The sequence below is a fragment of the Protopterus annectens genome, chromosome 16.part0, assembly GCF_019279795.1.
Source record: "Protopterus annectens isolate FY-2018-M chromosome 16.part0, PAN1.0, whole genome shotgun sequence".
Classification (NCBI taxonomy): Eukaryota; Metazoa; Chordata; order Ceratodontiformes; family Protopteridae; genus Protopterus; species Protopterus annectens.
The window spans coordinates 272,491,188-272,507,835 of NC_056750.1; the positions used below are offsets into that span (position 1 = coordinate 272,491,188).

The window sequence follows — 16,648 nt, forward strand, 5'->3', positions numbered from 1 at the left end:
TATTCTATGCTTTCTATCATTGGATATTATATGGGATATTAGTGATCTCTAGGTTATCTTCTATTTCTGATAATATGTCTAGTGTCTCCTGAACCACCTCTGATTTTAAAAGCAAATTATTGCTCAAAGACCAGTTACACCTGTTAATCCTTCTTATTGGTTTGTCAGGCAGGTTTAGTTTCAATGCAATTTTCGAATGATCTGATAAGTACCTAGGTTCAGAGGAGTATTTAACAGCTCCTTCTATCAAGACTTCACAGATTAAAAAAAAGTCTAACCTTCACCAGGCATTATGACATGTAGAATAGTATGTATACAGATTGCATTTTTTAAGGATGTCACCAAATGAGATAGGATCAATCAGGCATAGGTCAGCCATAAGTTCGACTAAAACAATCGACGCTTGGAGGTTTTGTGAGTTGGGGTTACCAGCATGATCTAGTCCTGGGTCAATAACTGCATTGCAATCTCTACCTATTATTGAATAATGATCAGGGAACTTATATAACAGATTATATATTTCAACGATGAAATCTTGTCTTAGGCAGGGGCCATAAATATTGAGAAACAGGGCTGGTTTTCCATTTGATGGGCTTGGGGCTGTGAAAAAACATCTACCATTTACATCACAATTATACTCTATAACTGGTTATTGAAATTATTTTTTAATTATAGTAGCCACCCCCTTAGAAATGGAACTGTCCCCCACTGCAATAATAGATTTTATCCATTTTCTGTTCATGTCTCCCTTCCACTCATCTTTAAACATGTGAGTTTCTTGTATAAAACATATATTCGCCTCTGATTTGAAAATTAGGTGCATCAATAGTTTTTTCTTATTTTTATCTTGCAATCCTCTCACATTCCACAAATCTACTGTCCACATCCCGAAGGATTAAGTTGTATAATAGATATTACCAGTTTTGACTGGAAGTATTTGTTTTCACTGAAGGCTCCAAAAACCTTCCAAAACTCCTATTCTATCCACAGTCATCACTCCCTATAAAAAACGAAAATCCTTAAGGTCTTCTCAGACACTTCTAGTACATACCACTAAACCAAACAACAAGGCTGGTGACTCCCTCTTTTCTAATATTGTTGGAAAAGCCTGGAATCTCCTCCCCAGTGAACTCTCCTCACTTCCCTCAGTATCATGCTTTAAAAACAAATTGAAAGTGTTCCTCAGAACACAGTGGTTATGCCCCTGTACTAAGCCTGACTAGTTATGTATCTCTTAATACTTTGCTCTTCCTACCCCTTCTACTCATTAACTGTAATTCCTTCCTTATTAACCATAATACTATCTCCCTCTAGAACATCTTGATTGTACTAGCATGCTATGTTATGCCTGTATTCTGCACTGCTGAATTTACTGTGATAACCTGTAATATGCATTGTAAATATGATTTTTTTTTTGTTTAATGTTTCCTTATTTGTTATCTTGTTAATTTCATTGTTCTATCTTGGAGCTTATCTCCCCAGGCCTCTACTGAAAATGGACATGTATCCAGTTAGACTAGCCCAGTCAACAAATGTAAAATAAATAATAATAAATAAATAAATAATATACTTTATAGGTAGAAGAGAGTCAATTCCTAAAACAGTAGCACTAAACTCTTTCAAACCTAATCCTGTCCCTAACCACACACCCTTCCTATTTGAAAGAGCTTTAAGGAGAAAAGTTACAAAGTAAGCCAAGAATAAGCACTGTCTTATCAAAATAAAGATGCAACCAGTAGAAACTACTGTGATTAACATTTTAAGCTCATGTGCGAGTCTAAAACTAATATACATAACTAAGCTCCTAGATTAGTCATCCTTTCCCTACTTAAAAATCCACTACTCTCCTGGTTGTAGATGTAGCCAGATCTAAGTATCATGCAAAGATATTACTGCCTTTCTTTCCTTTATGAATATTTGAGTGAACTTTATACCATATATATTTCAGTCTTCTCAATTGTGGGGTTATCGACTGTTTAAGGGGGTTGAAAGGAATTAACCCTTACGAAATTGAAATTCCATGCTCCAAATGTACCATTTAATTTGAAATCATATAGACTTGAAAAGTTAGGTGCCCATCATTAAAAACAGCAATGCTTCTAGGGTTAGTGCAAGAATAACATATGCTATTTAGTTAAATAAAGCCTAAGTCTTGATATGATTGTTATCCTGCAGAACCATCATTGTAATTGTGTAGGGCTGTATAGAGCATCTGGGACTCTAGTCTGTCATAGGCAGCTGTACCAGCACATCTTAAAAGAAGTAAGTGATGACATTAAGTGCTGCAAGACAGAGAAAAAAAGAGTAACAGAATACAGTAGGCATACACTAATACAGAATAAAAGAACACAGAAACTATGTCAATCCCGTTAATGCATTACATCCTGCCAACTTGAATTATGCCCCTTGAATAATCTGAGATAGATCAGCTGAAAACAGAAAAAATGTTGGTCCAGTCTCTGCAACTTGACGAGGAATTAATTTAAATAATTAGAACCATAGCAGGCTAGAAATAACACACATTCCCCCCTAGCATTTCTGGACTTTGAGTTGAAGACGGAGGTGTTTGTATTACCTCATATATAGAAACTATATACAGATTGGTCTAGATCATATAGGGGAAGTTCACAACTAACTCAGCTTCATGTTTCTTCAAATGAAATCAGACTACTTAAAGTCAACTTAAAGTTATGCAGTACTTGACTTCTTTGATGCCCCCTATGAAATAGGGGACAGGAACCTCTGGAAGTATTAAACATAAATAACTTTACATCCAGAACTTTCAATTTTCTGTCTTAAAAAAGCATTAATTAGTTCTTGTCTGTTTGGCTTTCCATACCTTGACTCCTGGTCTAACTTTGAACCATTAACATATGTACTGAGAGGTATAGGGAACAGCTTACCCATCTCCCTATAAGCAGAACCTGGTTACATTATCTCACAGCAGGACTGGGATATAGCCAGACTTTAACCCATGGTTTGCTGTCCTGTAGGTTTTCTGAACGCTATGAATTAAAGGAGGTTTTATCTTAACATAGCAACTCAGACAAAGTAATGTTAACATAGCAACCCCGAAAAAGTAATTAAGAGTATCTTAAGCGTTAGTGTAAATATTCATTTGCAAAGGCTGAATACTGGTTCCATGCAAAGTGTTACACTCCTGCCATGATTTCCCCTCAATGCCATTGATTTAGAAGGCTGTAATGCAGAATCCAATTTTCTGGAGTGCCTTATGAGCAGTATTGTAGTAAAAGGACTTTAGATGAAGGCTTCCAAACAACTTTTAGATTAGGGAAGATAGCAATACCATTTGAGAGCATGAAATCATTATTCCCCTCCTACACCACATTAAAATTTCTCCGAACTGAGTTGTGACATTTTCAGTATATACCTCATATGCTACAGATGTGAAAACATTCCCTTTAAGATTAACACAGACAGAGGCTATCTAGGCCAGAGCCATAGGGGACTGCCTTAGATTACTAGATCGCTGCTCAAGAGTTATCTCAATTTTCACCATACACTAAGTTGTGGGACTCATTACTGTTAAAAGGCTATGAAACTTGTATTCTAATATATCAAGTCAAACCTGCAGGATTAATGTCTATGCACATTATTTCATTCGTGTACACGAAGGTGCAATCATTCTGGTTCAGCTCTCTTAAGAAACCTCTTTCTTATCGTGAGCTTAAGAGTTTTAACTGTCATATCAGATGTATACTGTGTAGCGACATGTGTAAGTCATAGAAATTAAGTTCCTTTTATCTTTACCTTATGTTCCATGTCGAGATCTTAACATGGCAGATCGTTCTTACCAGCTTTGACTTCATTGGTAATTCTAAATAACCTTTGGTGTTGTAACAGGAAGTTGTTGCTTATATTTGTTACCTACCCCCCAACAGATTCTAATACATTCATTCCTTAAGTGCAATCTCCTTGCCTTAAACTGTACCTCAGATTGTTTAACATCCATTTTACTTGTACGGAAAATCTTATGGCAAGATAAGAGAGAGATTACCAATTACCTTCAGCAACTTGAAAAAAAAAATGAAAAAATCGTGAGAAATGTCAATCTTGTGAGATGTTCACGGTTCTGGTGCTTTGTCAAAGCACTTAAAACTTTTTTCACTTCTTTAGGTGAGTCAACTGCAAATTTGACATCGTTATTGAAAAATATTAAAGTGTTGGGATAGCGCATTTGGAATTTTATTTTGCGTTTTATAAGATCAGTACAATATGGCGAGAGGTTTTGGAGCCTTTCTTTAATTACCAACAGGAGATCCTGCGATAAGGTAATCTTGTGACCTTTCCATATTATTCGATTTTGTTTTTTGGCAGCAGACAATCTTTGTACATCTTGAAAATTTAAAAGCTTGACATAAACTTGTCTAGGGATCTCAGAGTTTTGTTTTTTATATAAAGCACGATGGGCCCTCTCAATTATTATGTCACTTGTATTCTCACCATTCTGGAGTATTGTTTCAAATATTTGTTTGACTGTTTTCATTAACTGGTTATGCTCATAGGTTTCTGGCAATCCTCTTAAAAGGATATTGTTGCGCTGGCTTCTCGCTTCCAAATCAGTGAGCTTCTCTTGAATATCTACTATGACCATTTCTTTGGCACTCAGTTCTTCCCTTAAAAATCCTAGCTGATGTTCATTTCTTTTGGTTTCGATGAGATCCATATGCTCAACAATCTGATTTATTTTGTTGCCAAAACTAGATAGTTGTTGCATTGCTGCTTGAAGTGGCAAAAGGGCTTGAGTTCATCGATGTGAAAATTTGATTCAGGCTTCTGCTTTGTATTGGATTTGTTTGTTTCTTGCTGCTGTTTGGTTATTTTCTGTCTTTTGGATACAGTCTCCTTTCTGGGAGAAGCTATCACAGATTGGTGGTCTGTGTCTTCATAATATCCATTTCTTTAGACATTTTCAGTAGGTTGCAAGTATCAGGTTCTGGCTTTAAACTATGCTACTAATGCCTACAGGGTGGATCTTACACATGGTGGAGGGTCCCCTGGTGAACAGAGACATAATTTGGCTATTTTTATAAGGATAAAGAGACGGGGGCTCCTCTTTTGGATCAATGATAGTTGTAGGTTGCAGTTGTTGACAGAATTATCCCCTCATACTTGCACCTGCCTGGTTAATTACACGATTTAGACAATTTTGGATAGGAGCTCCATGGAGAGAGTGCTTACAGGATGTGCACCATCTTCGAGAATCTAAGTATGGCATGGAATGACTACACAAAAGCATTTGATAGTATCTGACATTCATGGATAAAAGAGTGCTTAAAAATGTGTAAGATACACCCTACACTGATCGACTACATTACAGTGACCATGAAACAATGGCAGACCACTCTGCAGTTAAGCCATGATAAAAGAAAAATTATTATCCCAGGGTTAAAAAATTAAAGGGGATATTCCAGAGCGACTCTTTGTCAAAGCTGCTATTCTGTCTTGCCCTTAACCCATTAAACTGTGTCTTAACAGCTTAGGCCATGGCTACAATTTGTCTCCTAGAGAACAACAAAGTGTAAAGACTTATCATCATTTCTGTCTATGATTTAAAACTGTATAGCTCATCAGATGAGGAACTGAAAGCACAACTGCAAGTTGTCAAAACTTTTTCTGAAATAAGAATGTCATTTGGTCTTGATAAATGTGCAAAAGCAATGTTTAAAGCAGGAAAACATCAGTTTGGGAAAAGAATGTGATATAAAAGAACTTGGGGAACAAGGAGTGTATAAATATTTGGGAATTGATGCAGGATCAACAAAAAAACACGAATAAATGTGAATAAAACTTAGGAATACTTCATAAGTCTTAAATTAATCCTAAAAACAGCGTTGACATCTAGGAACAAAATCCAAGATATAAATCAATCTGCTCTTCCTGTCTGAACTTACAGTTTAGAGTGAATGAATGACCCCAAAACATTTTGGATAAATTAGATAGGAAAACAATAAGAATGCTTCATGCTCAACAAATGATTTATAAAAATCAGCACATAACATGATTATATATTCCCTAGTCCGAAGGAGGGATGGTCCTTCATGAAATTGATTATATGTATGGATCTGCAATCGTGGGATTCCACACATATACTGACTTCATAAAACCCAAATGTAGTGAAAGTTTTGAAACATGAGGAGAATAAATTTAAGATTTCTTCTCTGCATAATCTAGCAGAAGCATACTGGTGTCAAGCAGGAATGGAAATCAAACCAGAAGTAGATAAAAATCAAGCAGCAACTGAATGTGCCAAAAAACAAAAGAAAGAATATAAGGTGAAGGACCAGATGAGAAGGCAAGAAATGTGGAAAATGCATGAATATAGTTGCAAGTATAGAAAACTTCTGGAAGAACCTCATGTTGATCAGGAATGGTTAAGGAGAGGCAAATTCAAACCGAGATGAAAGGTTAATATTGGCAGTCCAAGATAGTGGGCTATGTACATGTTGGTTTAGAAAGTCCATTGAACATGTGGGAGAAATGGACAAATGTAGGTTTTTTTAAAACCGAACTGGAAACAGTTGCACACGTTGTTGCTGGTTGTGACATACTGATGGCAGAAGGACTGTACACTGAAAGGCATAATAATGTGGCAAAACTTGCACTGGGGATTGTGCAAACATTATGGTAATGAAGGGCTGAAAAACACAGGAAAAATGAGCCACAATGCATCATAGAAAATGAAGTCTACATCACATGGGATCACCCATTACCAACAGTTCAAAAGATAGATGCTAGAAAACTGGATGTAGTGGTCCATGAAAAGAAGACAAAAGTAGCACGGATCATTGAAATCACCACACCCAGTGACTACAGTGTACCCATACAGTTCCAGTAATAGTAGGAGCAATAAGTCTTAAAAAAAAATAATCTACAATTGTATTTAGACATGTCACCAATACATGTAACCCCATACGAATTGCAGGAGGAGTCATTAATGCGCACATTGCGGGTGCTGTGAAGAGCACTTCTGGCTGAGATCAAAGATTGAAACAATACTAATTTCATGAAATTTAACTGTACTTTGACTTAGGAATGGGGTCCAGTCCTCTCTTGGTATTAGAAACTCAAAAGACTTGGAGAAATAAAAAAAAACACATAAGTATAGCTGGTTCAATTAATACCCTGGGCCTATACTATGAACCAGTACCCTACCTCCTCAGCTCTAAAAAAAAAAAAAGGAAGAAAGTGCTTCATTCTAACTGTAAAAAGCTGTGATTGGCTTGTTAAAGTTAAAACTATGCAACCTCCCAGCAAAAGAAAAAAAAAAAAAAAATAGATGTTCCTTATACAGGTGGCCAGATGCAGAACACCCCCACTTCCTGCCTCAGCCATTCAGGTCCCATTTCTGTGTTCCACTCCCAAACTCCCTTTCACATATTTTATTTAAAAAAAATGTTTTTTACACATTAGCAAATAAACATTTGCTACACTTTACACCTGCCTTCAAGAGCAATTCAGCACTTATGTTTTAGTTTAAAAAACAAAAAAAAAATTCTTTGTAAACTGTAGCTTTGCTACAGTTTATATCTTCCCTCATGGTGTGCTGTGGTGCTTATATTTTATTTTATTTATTTTTTTAAACTTCTGCTGTTTAAACTGTAGCAAACTGCTTGCTAGAAATATAGCAAACAGTTGCTACAGTTTATACCTTGCCTGTCTGCATGGAGTTGTACAGCACTTAGGTTTGACTACAAAAGCAATACCAGCTTTTAAAAGCCAGTATTGCATTAAAGAATGATAGGGTTTGGCTGATCACACCCCCCAACTCTTTGATCATGAGACAGTTGTCCTTCTTGCCCTACCCTAACTACACCACTGACTATACAAGATACCTGTGCTGTAGAAAATCATTAATGGCATACTCAATTAATGAATTAATTTTCAGCTGCAAATGAATAAAGAATTCTAAAGGAAATGGATAATCAAATCAGCTAGCACAGAATTCGAAAAGATTTTAAATAAACTTCTGTGAGAAATATCGCACAAAGAATATACAAATAAATATTAATTTAAGTAGAATAAAGTCATTGCTCTGACCTACCACTTGTGAAACTCACACAAATGTTGGAATTCTTTTGCATTGCACACAAATATGTGCAGTAGCTTCTGCTCACTATCACTTGCAGTCACACCTCTTTTTAACACTAAGGATTAATAAATTACAAACTAACACAGGATTGTTTCAGATAAGCTCCGGATTGTCCTCTCTGCAGTCTGTGTGAATTTACAGTTAACAAAGCCCCTTGGGATGACTAGAGTTTGCCTGTCTATAACCTATCTCTGTCTAACAACACAGTGAAAATCAGAGCTAAAACAACAAAATAGAAATCAAAGTAAATCTTGCCTACAAGTTACCTCTTTCTTACTACAAACAGTGGAAAACAGTGGCAAAAATAAAATATAAATCAAAATAAATCTTCTCTTACCAGGCAACTGCACAGTCAATCACAAACCAAACACAGGATCATTTAGATAAGCTCTGGATTAATATGTCTGTCACATTTGCCCAGGGCCATCTAGCCATCATGAAAATCATGGAATAAAATTGTGCCATCATTGAAAGTAATACACAGAAGGGTAAGCTGCTAGAACTTGGTCCAACACTCATTTTCAAAAAAGGTAAGAGCATTAGAACTTTTCTTGAGATGAATATAGACAGAATGGATCGAAAAGAGACTAGCACTTTTTTCTGTGGATTCCAAAACTGCAGCTTTTGGAAATATATAAGTAGGACAAGATCACATTACTTGTGGTTGCATGCAGAAGAACTTCCAAAGGAAAAAGAGATATGACTGCAATTCAGAAATGGTTGTGTACCTGAAATCTTTAAAATGCCCAGCCTAAGGCATTAGTAAGATGGTCAATAAGCTTAAGATAAGAATTTCCTGGCAATTACCTGACATTCATCACAATGCAACTGATCACTCTGGCAAAACATAGCCAGAACTTGAATGGAATAAAAATGCATTGTTGGAAAAATGAGAGACATCTTGAATGGCAGATTTTGTTAATGCCTACATGAAAACAGGACTAAATACTGGCTACTCCATCAACAGCATGGTATGAGGAAGGGGAACTATCTTACAATCCTTAATTTAAGAACCATGCTCCACAAGGAAGAGAAGGAGACTCCAAATGGATAGAAGTCACCACAGCTTCCAAGGAATCAATCTATAGGATTTCCAATAAGCCAAGGCATACACCTTTCTAGCACCTCAAAAATTCCAATTTGGGATAACTACCTCTAAGCACCAGCCAGCAGAATACAGGAACATGCTCAACTCATTGAACATGAATTGGCATGTTTTTAATGTTTTTTTATAGTTACTAAAAAGGATTCAGCCCGGTCTAATTTTGTAACTTTCACCTGAGTTAATTTTAAATTAGTTTTGAATATTTTTTTTTTAGTCTTTTCCAAGTATTACCTGATATTTTCCACCCTCGAGTTTCTCACTGGTATAAGAATTGTATGATTTTAGAATCTGGTTGCTTTAAAAATTGGCACCATCTCCACAATGGCACCAGTATTCCATCAAGGAAGATCTGAGGGAGCACACTACTATTTGAATGTAAAGTGTTGGCATTCCACCACTACACCTGCCTTGGCTTGTGGAATTCTTTTTATTAAATAACCTGATTTTTTACTTGAATGATTCTTTTATCTGTTTTATTATCTGATTCTGCTACTAAATATTAGTTTATGCACAAAGAGATTTTAAGAAGCTCAGTAGTACTGAGTGAAATGAATCTTTTTGTCAATGTTTAATTGTATAGAAAATACCTCTCTCCTCTACAAAATCACTGGTATTCTTAATACAAGAACTCCATAAAAGTGGGCACAATCCTCATGGCACAAATATTATTGTAACGTTTTGATATGGGATGCCCCATATAAAAGGGTGCTAGCCAAGGTCTTTAATATTCAATTCTTATTGCCCGTTTAAAAACGTAGTTACTTTCCATGTGAAGGGAAAGTAAAGAAACTGATTATTTCTACAAATAATAATTTGAAACAAGCTTGTATTTTAGTGTGCAATTTTTAAAACTTTTGAAAATGGGGGTATCTAGGAACAGCAGACAGCCTAGGACTTTACATGCAAATTATTTGGATTTTTTCCACAAACCACAAACACTTCTATATGCAAATTAGGTAGATTTTTTCACCAACCATATGACTGCACACAGACTCCTTCACCGCCCCCTCCCCTGCTACAGCATTTAAAAAACAAAAACCTTGTTAATACTGCTTGATCTGAAGAAGACTTGTAATTGGCAAAAGTGTTTATCATGCTTACCTTCAATAAATATTTGAAAAAGAAGCCTTCTTTGCTGCAGAGTTTTCTTTAACATAGAGCTTAGGAAGCATGTGCTCTTCATACAAAACTGAAAATCTGGTCATTGTTTTTTTTTTTAATGAACTGCTTCCATTTGTCATATCTTACTTACACTTTAACATTTGTCCTGGTGCACTACCACAGTGAGGTTTGGATTACCAAGAAGACACTGCACAGATTCCTGGTAAATATTTGATGTTTGTTTATATCTATAGCTACCTATCTATCTATCTAGCTAGCTATATGTATACATACACACACCCATGGTCTTACTACTTGCTAACTGCCTGATTATTTTCTTATTACTACACATCTTTAAGCACTACTGCTGCAGTTCAGCTGTAGTTCAAGCCAATTTACAGCACAGCCAACAACATTTTAAGTTGTTTGAGAGGCATGTTAATGGCAGCTGCACAGTCATTCAAAGCATATGCTGAAGGGACAACTAAAGTAAAAATTTCAAAGTCATACCACAGAAAAAATAAGTGACCCATTTTTCAAAGGAATACTACAAGCTGTATCCAACAATGGAAAATTGTTAGGTAAATGAAATATGACCCAGGATACTAGTGGTTTATTATCCTTTTGAGTATACTGTACCACCTTGCATATCTGTCCTACATCAATATCTTAAGAAAGGAGCATATTGTACCTATTGCAAATATGCTGTCTTTCAATACACTTTTTCCTGATTCACAAGCTGTCACAAACATACCTAGTTTAAAGCTGTTTTTGAGATGAAAACCTCCACTGGTAAAAAAATAACAGAAGCGGTATGGTATGTAATTGGCCAAAAGCAATTAGAAATCATATTTATCTTAAACTCCAGCATATTTGTAGTACCATAATAATAACCACATACTTATTTGAAACAAAAAAACAACAACAAAAAAGGGTTTGTACTGCTCCATTATGCAAGTGTTTTTCTAGAAAGTCTGTCATACTAGCTAAACAAAAGCCGTAGAAACAAAGTAACAACAGTGATAACAGCAAATCAGTAGACATAAAAACTTTACAGGATTCTCAGTTAGCAGAACATGCAGCTGGAATTAGGTATTAAAGGCAACAATAACATTTCTGTAAGAATTAGACTTACATTTAACTAATAAAAAATCCCTGAATTCCTCATGATCAGTAAACACAGGTGGAGAGGGTAAAGGAGGACCAAAGAGAGGAACACTTTCTTCAGAAAATATCTTCAACCTGGTGAGAGAAACATGTTACAGTAGCTCTTGCAAACAAACACACAGATTTAGAAGCACTTTTAAATGAGGATCACCATAGACAACTCTAGGTAACATCTACATTGTTCAACAGATTGACTTTCTTTGCAATTGTAAATGATTTGAATTGCTTATAGCACAATGTGTGCTCTACTATTATAGTTTCAGATGTGTCAGTTTTGTACTGGAATCCATACTGTATTTGTTAATTTGCTTAACAAAATATGTGTGTGTGTGTGTGTACACGCGCACAGGTGGGTCGTGTACAAAAATGAAAATCTAACACATACTTCTGTCACAATTTTTTCTTCATATTCAAAGCAATGTTATTTCAGAACAGCGATTTAGAAATCCTAACTGTAGCTAAAGAAGTTTTCAAAGAGCTTTTCTGTTTTTTTTTGGATTATTGAATCATCGAGTTCTAGTGAGATTCTTTGATTAGAACTAGGTGATTTAATAACACATGAAAAAGCAAACGTTCCTTGAAAATTGAGGCAACAGGCCACTAATAGATAACTGGATTTCAAAAAGATATCCCAAACAAAAAGATGTCTTGTAAGTACTGAAAACCAGTAAAAAAACTAAATAAATATACTAGGAAGTTAAGAGAACAGATGTAAAATATAATGTTTTATGCAATGCCCACTCCCCACCGAGATGTTGCAAAACTTGCAGGCACCTCTGAACCCTAATCTGTCCTATTTCTTTCCACAACTGCTCTTAGCTATCTGGTTTTCAATGCATCATTTTCTTAGTAGTGCTTCATAGAAAGCAGGGAACAGAATATTTTTGCCTTATTCACTCAAAGTTGTGCTTTGATGGGAAAAAAGGTAAGGTGAGCAGTAGCTTTCATCTTCATTTTGTCTGATAAAGTTTTATAACCAGGTGTACAATAAGGAATTTTGGCATCGTACACCAGGTTCAAGAATGTAGACAGTCACCTAAGAGTGGTTGATCGTACACTGGCATAAATCAGACAGTGCATATTTTGGATAACATACCAACCACACACTCAGATAAAAAGAAAAAAATGTAACAAAATACACAACTTAATAAAACCAAGTTAAATATGCAGCTGTTTATAAAATTTAAATTCTAACATTATCCAATCATAAAATAAATATGTTTTTCTAAAGCATGTACCCCATTGCCTACGTGAGGGTTTGCTTGGCTACAACCTTGTACACAGCAGTGGAAAATGAAACATATAATGAGATTAAAATGAACCGCACTCGCTTTCCTATGTCACACATACAGTCCTTGTCAATATCATTCCCATCTTAGTAACATTGTTACTGCAATATAACTGATGCATTTTAGAGGGTTACATAGAAACAGGGATTCAATACCCTACCCGAAAAATAGGCAGACAACTGGCAATTTCCTCCTATCCCTCCCAATTATGCCTTTGTCATGCCTTAGGCTTGCTCTTCAGGCTCTCAGTCTTCAGTGCCATACGGCTGATTTGACTGTATATTTACAGGTTGTCTATTACAAAGTAAGTGGCTGAAAATGACAGTTGCATGCATTTGTTAATCCTACATAATTTAGTTAATTTACTGATAAATTGACTTCAAGCCATGTAATTGCATTGGTCTGTCTGCCAGGCTAACAGGTTAAGACCTGCAGATTGTTTTCAAATATTTAGTACAATATGCTTCTCTAGTGTTGTAGAGAGACCAATCCCTGACTACTGCCAAGCCAACCACGTTTCAATTAGCAGCACAGGAGACTGAGAAAATGGCAGGGAGGGATGGGCGTGCTCATTCTGGGTGTCCATCGATGATGTTCCCTAAGGGGAGGCATGGTCCAAAAAGGGGAGTTGCCCTCAGATGTAATCAATAAGCTGGGGACAGGGAAATAAAGTGGGCAGGGTGTAAAGAAGACCCTCACAGGATGGAAGCACAGATGGCTTAACCCTCCCTTACTCTGAAATGGGATTGCTATCTGGTGGATTACATAAATTTTCCGTTAGGGCAGAAGCAGATTCAATTTAGTTCAGCAGTGTGCTTGCAATGGGTGTGCCAATGGAACTAGGTAAAAAAATCATATCCATGTACTTAGGAAGGGAGGGTAGGAGAAGATGTAACACTTGTCACTGGTCTTGTGCTGCTAATACACACCATGTACCTTGTACTGCCTAGCTGAATGAACAAGAATGCATGGTGGAGGCCTACACTGTCCAATGAGAACAATGTTATGATAAAGTACGTGTGTCCTACCAATGTGTGTCACAGAGACCATACCCCACACAACCAACAATGCATAATTAAAGAGAATCATAGCAACCTTACAGAGAACTATGCAATGAATTAGTGCCTAGTATGTTTCTATGTGTGTGTGTGTGTGTGTGTGTGTGTGTGTGTGTGTGTGTGTGTATATATATATATATATATATATATATATATATATATATGTATATATACAGGTTCACTATGAAATCTCAAATTTCAGTATTTCGAAATTACATAGCTGAAACCTTCAAATCCCAAAAATCCATAATCGCGAAACTCAAAATCCCAGACCTACACTACACAAAGAACACACACATAAACATATACACAACTTCCCCCCACAAGCACACAGACAACCCTAGACCACATATAAGCAGGAGAACAAGCCCCCATGCACCCCCCACACCCTCCTACTTATATATACTAACTCCGAGATTGCACAATCAGACACACAAAGGTAACTCACACCCACACATTTCACAGTACCTCGCACATACACATCACAGTCACAACACACACTGACATACACTAAAGCCCCTAACCAACACACTTACACATACATATATACCCGGACTAACACCTAACCATTCACACACCGCAAAACCAGAAGTGCTAATTCAAAATCTCCATACTTCAGGATTTTGAATTTGGCTCTTCTGGTGTTTTGGGATTTCAAGGCTTCTGTGTTATAATTTCGAAATACTGAAATTCGGGATTTCAGTATTTTGAAATTATGAATGGAACATGAATGTGTGTGTGTGTGTGTGTGTGTGTGTATGTGTTTGTGTGTGTGTGTATATGTATATATATATATATATATATATATATATATATGTGTGTGTGTGTGTGTGTACATATGCATATATACATACACAGTGGATATAAAAAGTGCACACACCCCTGTTAAAATGCCAGGTTTTTATGATATAAAAAAATGAGACCACAATAAATCATTTCAAAACTTTTCCCACCTTTAATGTGACCTATAACCTGTGCAATTCAATTGAAAAACAAACAAATCTGTTAGGGGAAAAATATAAAAAATAAAAAACTTAAAATAAGCTGGTTGCATAGGTGTGCGCACCCTTAAAATAATACTTTGTTGAAGCACCTTTTGATTTAATTACAGCATTCAGTCTTCTTGGGTAGGAGTCTATCAGCAAGGCACATCTTGACTTGACAATATTTGCTCTCTCTTTCTTGCAAAAGCACTCCAAATCTGTCAGATTACGAGGGCATCTCTTGTGCACAGCCCTCTTCAGGTCACCCCATAGATTTTCTATTGGATTTAGGTCTGGGCTCTGGCTGGGACACTCCAAAACTTTAATTTTCTTCAGGTGAAGCCATTCTTTTGTTGCTTTGAATGTATGCTTGGGATTATTGTCATGCTGAAAGGTGAAATTCCTCTTCATCTTCAGCTTTCTAGCAGATGCCTGAAGGTTTTGGGCCAAAACTGACTGGTATTTGAAAATGTTCATAACTCCCTCCGCCTTGACTAAAGCCCCCAATTCCAGCTGAAGAAAAGCAACCCCAGAGCATGATACTGCCACCATCATGCTTCACTGTGGGGATGGTGTACTTTTGTTGATGCGAAGTGTTGCTTTGTGCCAAACGTACCTTTTGGAATTGTGGCCAAAAAATTCAACCTTGGTCTCATCAGACCATAACACATTTTCAAACATGCTTTTGGGAGAGACTATGTATTGTTTTGCAAATTTTAGCTGGGCCTGAATGTTTTTCTGTGTAAGAAAAGGCTTCCTTCTTGCAACTCTACCCCATAGTCCGGACATATGGACAATACGGGAGACTGTTGTCACATGTAGTATACATCCACTACTTGCCAGAAATTCATGTAGCTCCTTCAGTGTTGCTGTAGCTCTCTTGGCAGCCTCCCTGACCAGTTTTCGTCTTGTCTTTTCATCAGTTTTGGAGGGATGTCCAGTTCTTTGCAGTGTCACTGTTGTCCCATATTTTCTCCACTTTTTGATGACTGTCTTCACTGTGTTCCATGGTATATCCAATGCTGTGGAAATTTTTTGTACCCTTCTCCTAACTGATTCCTTTCAACAATGAGATCCCTTTGATGCTTTGTAAGCTCTCTGTGAACCATGGCTTTTGCTGTAGCAGGCAACTGAGTAAATAAATCCTGTTAGGACAGCTGAACTTTATTAATATAATAATTATTATTAATTATATTAATATATATATATATATATATATATATATATATATATACTGAAAAACACTTTGGAATCACTGAATTTCTCAAGGGAAAGATCATTTCAACTTCAAAGAAACTCATGTGAGAGCACACTTTTCTGAAATTCAGTCACTGAAAAAAAAGCTCACTGATGAAACTCACACTGAAAACTCATTCACTGAAAGCTGTTTTTCTGAAAATCATTTGTTAGAAACCTCATGATTTGAATTTCCTATGAAATAGTGCAATAGCCACATAATTTTAGTTATATATTATCTTCTGGAAAGAGTTCTTCATTTAACTTGTAATTATCCATGTCTATGGTTTTCAACGTTTAAAATAGGTGGGGGCTACACCCCCCCACACTCCCCAATGTGGGGGGCTATGGCCCCACACACCCCCTTACTATATATACTAACTCCAGTTTTGCACTACAGTGGGGAACAGGGTATATACCTTTCAACAAAATAAGTTTCAGTCAAATGAGTTTTCAGTGAAGTGAGCTTTCAGTAAATTGTGCCCAGGCAACTGATTTCCAGCGAAATGAGCTTTCAATGAAATGAGATGCAGTGGTGTGTGTTTTCAGTGAAAAAAAGTAGACCCATATATATATATATATATATATATATATAT

The 16,648-nt window shown here is 36.3% G+C and overlaps 1 protein-coding gene across 1 annotated transcript in view; it reads right to left on the reverse strand.

The window, feature by feature from the left end:
- Window positions 1-16,648, reverse strand: part of GARNL3 (GTPase activating Rap/RanGAP domain like 3) — a 3,522,664-nt gene that overhangs the window by 1,074,667 nt on the left and 2,431,349 nt on the right. The window contains exon 15 of the mRNA XM_044057887.1: window positions 11,455-11,561. Within this exon, the coding sequence (XP_043913822.1) occupies window positions 11,455-11,561 (107 nt within the window). The remainder of the gene's footprint in view (window positions 1-11,454; window positions 11,562-16,648) is intronic.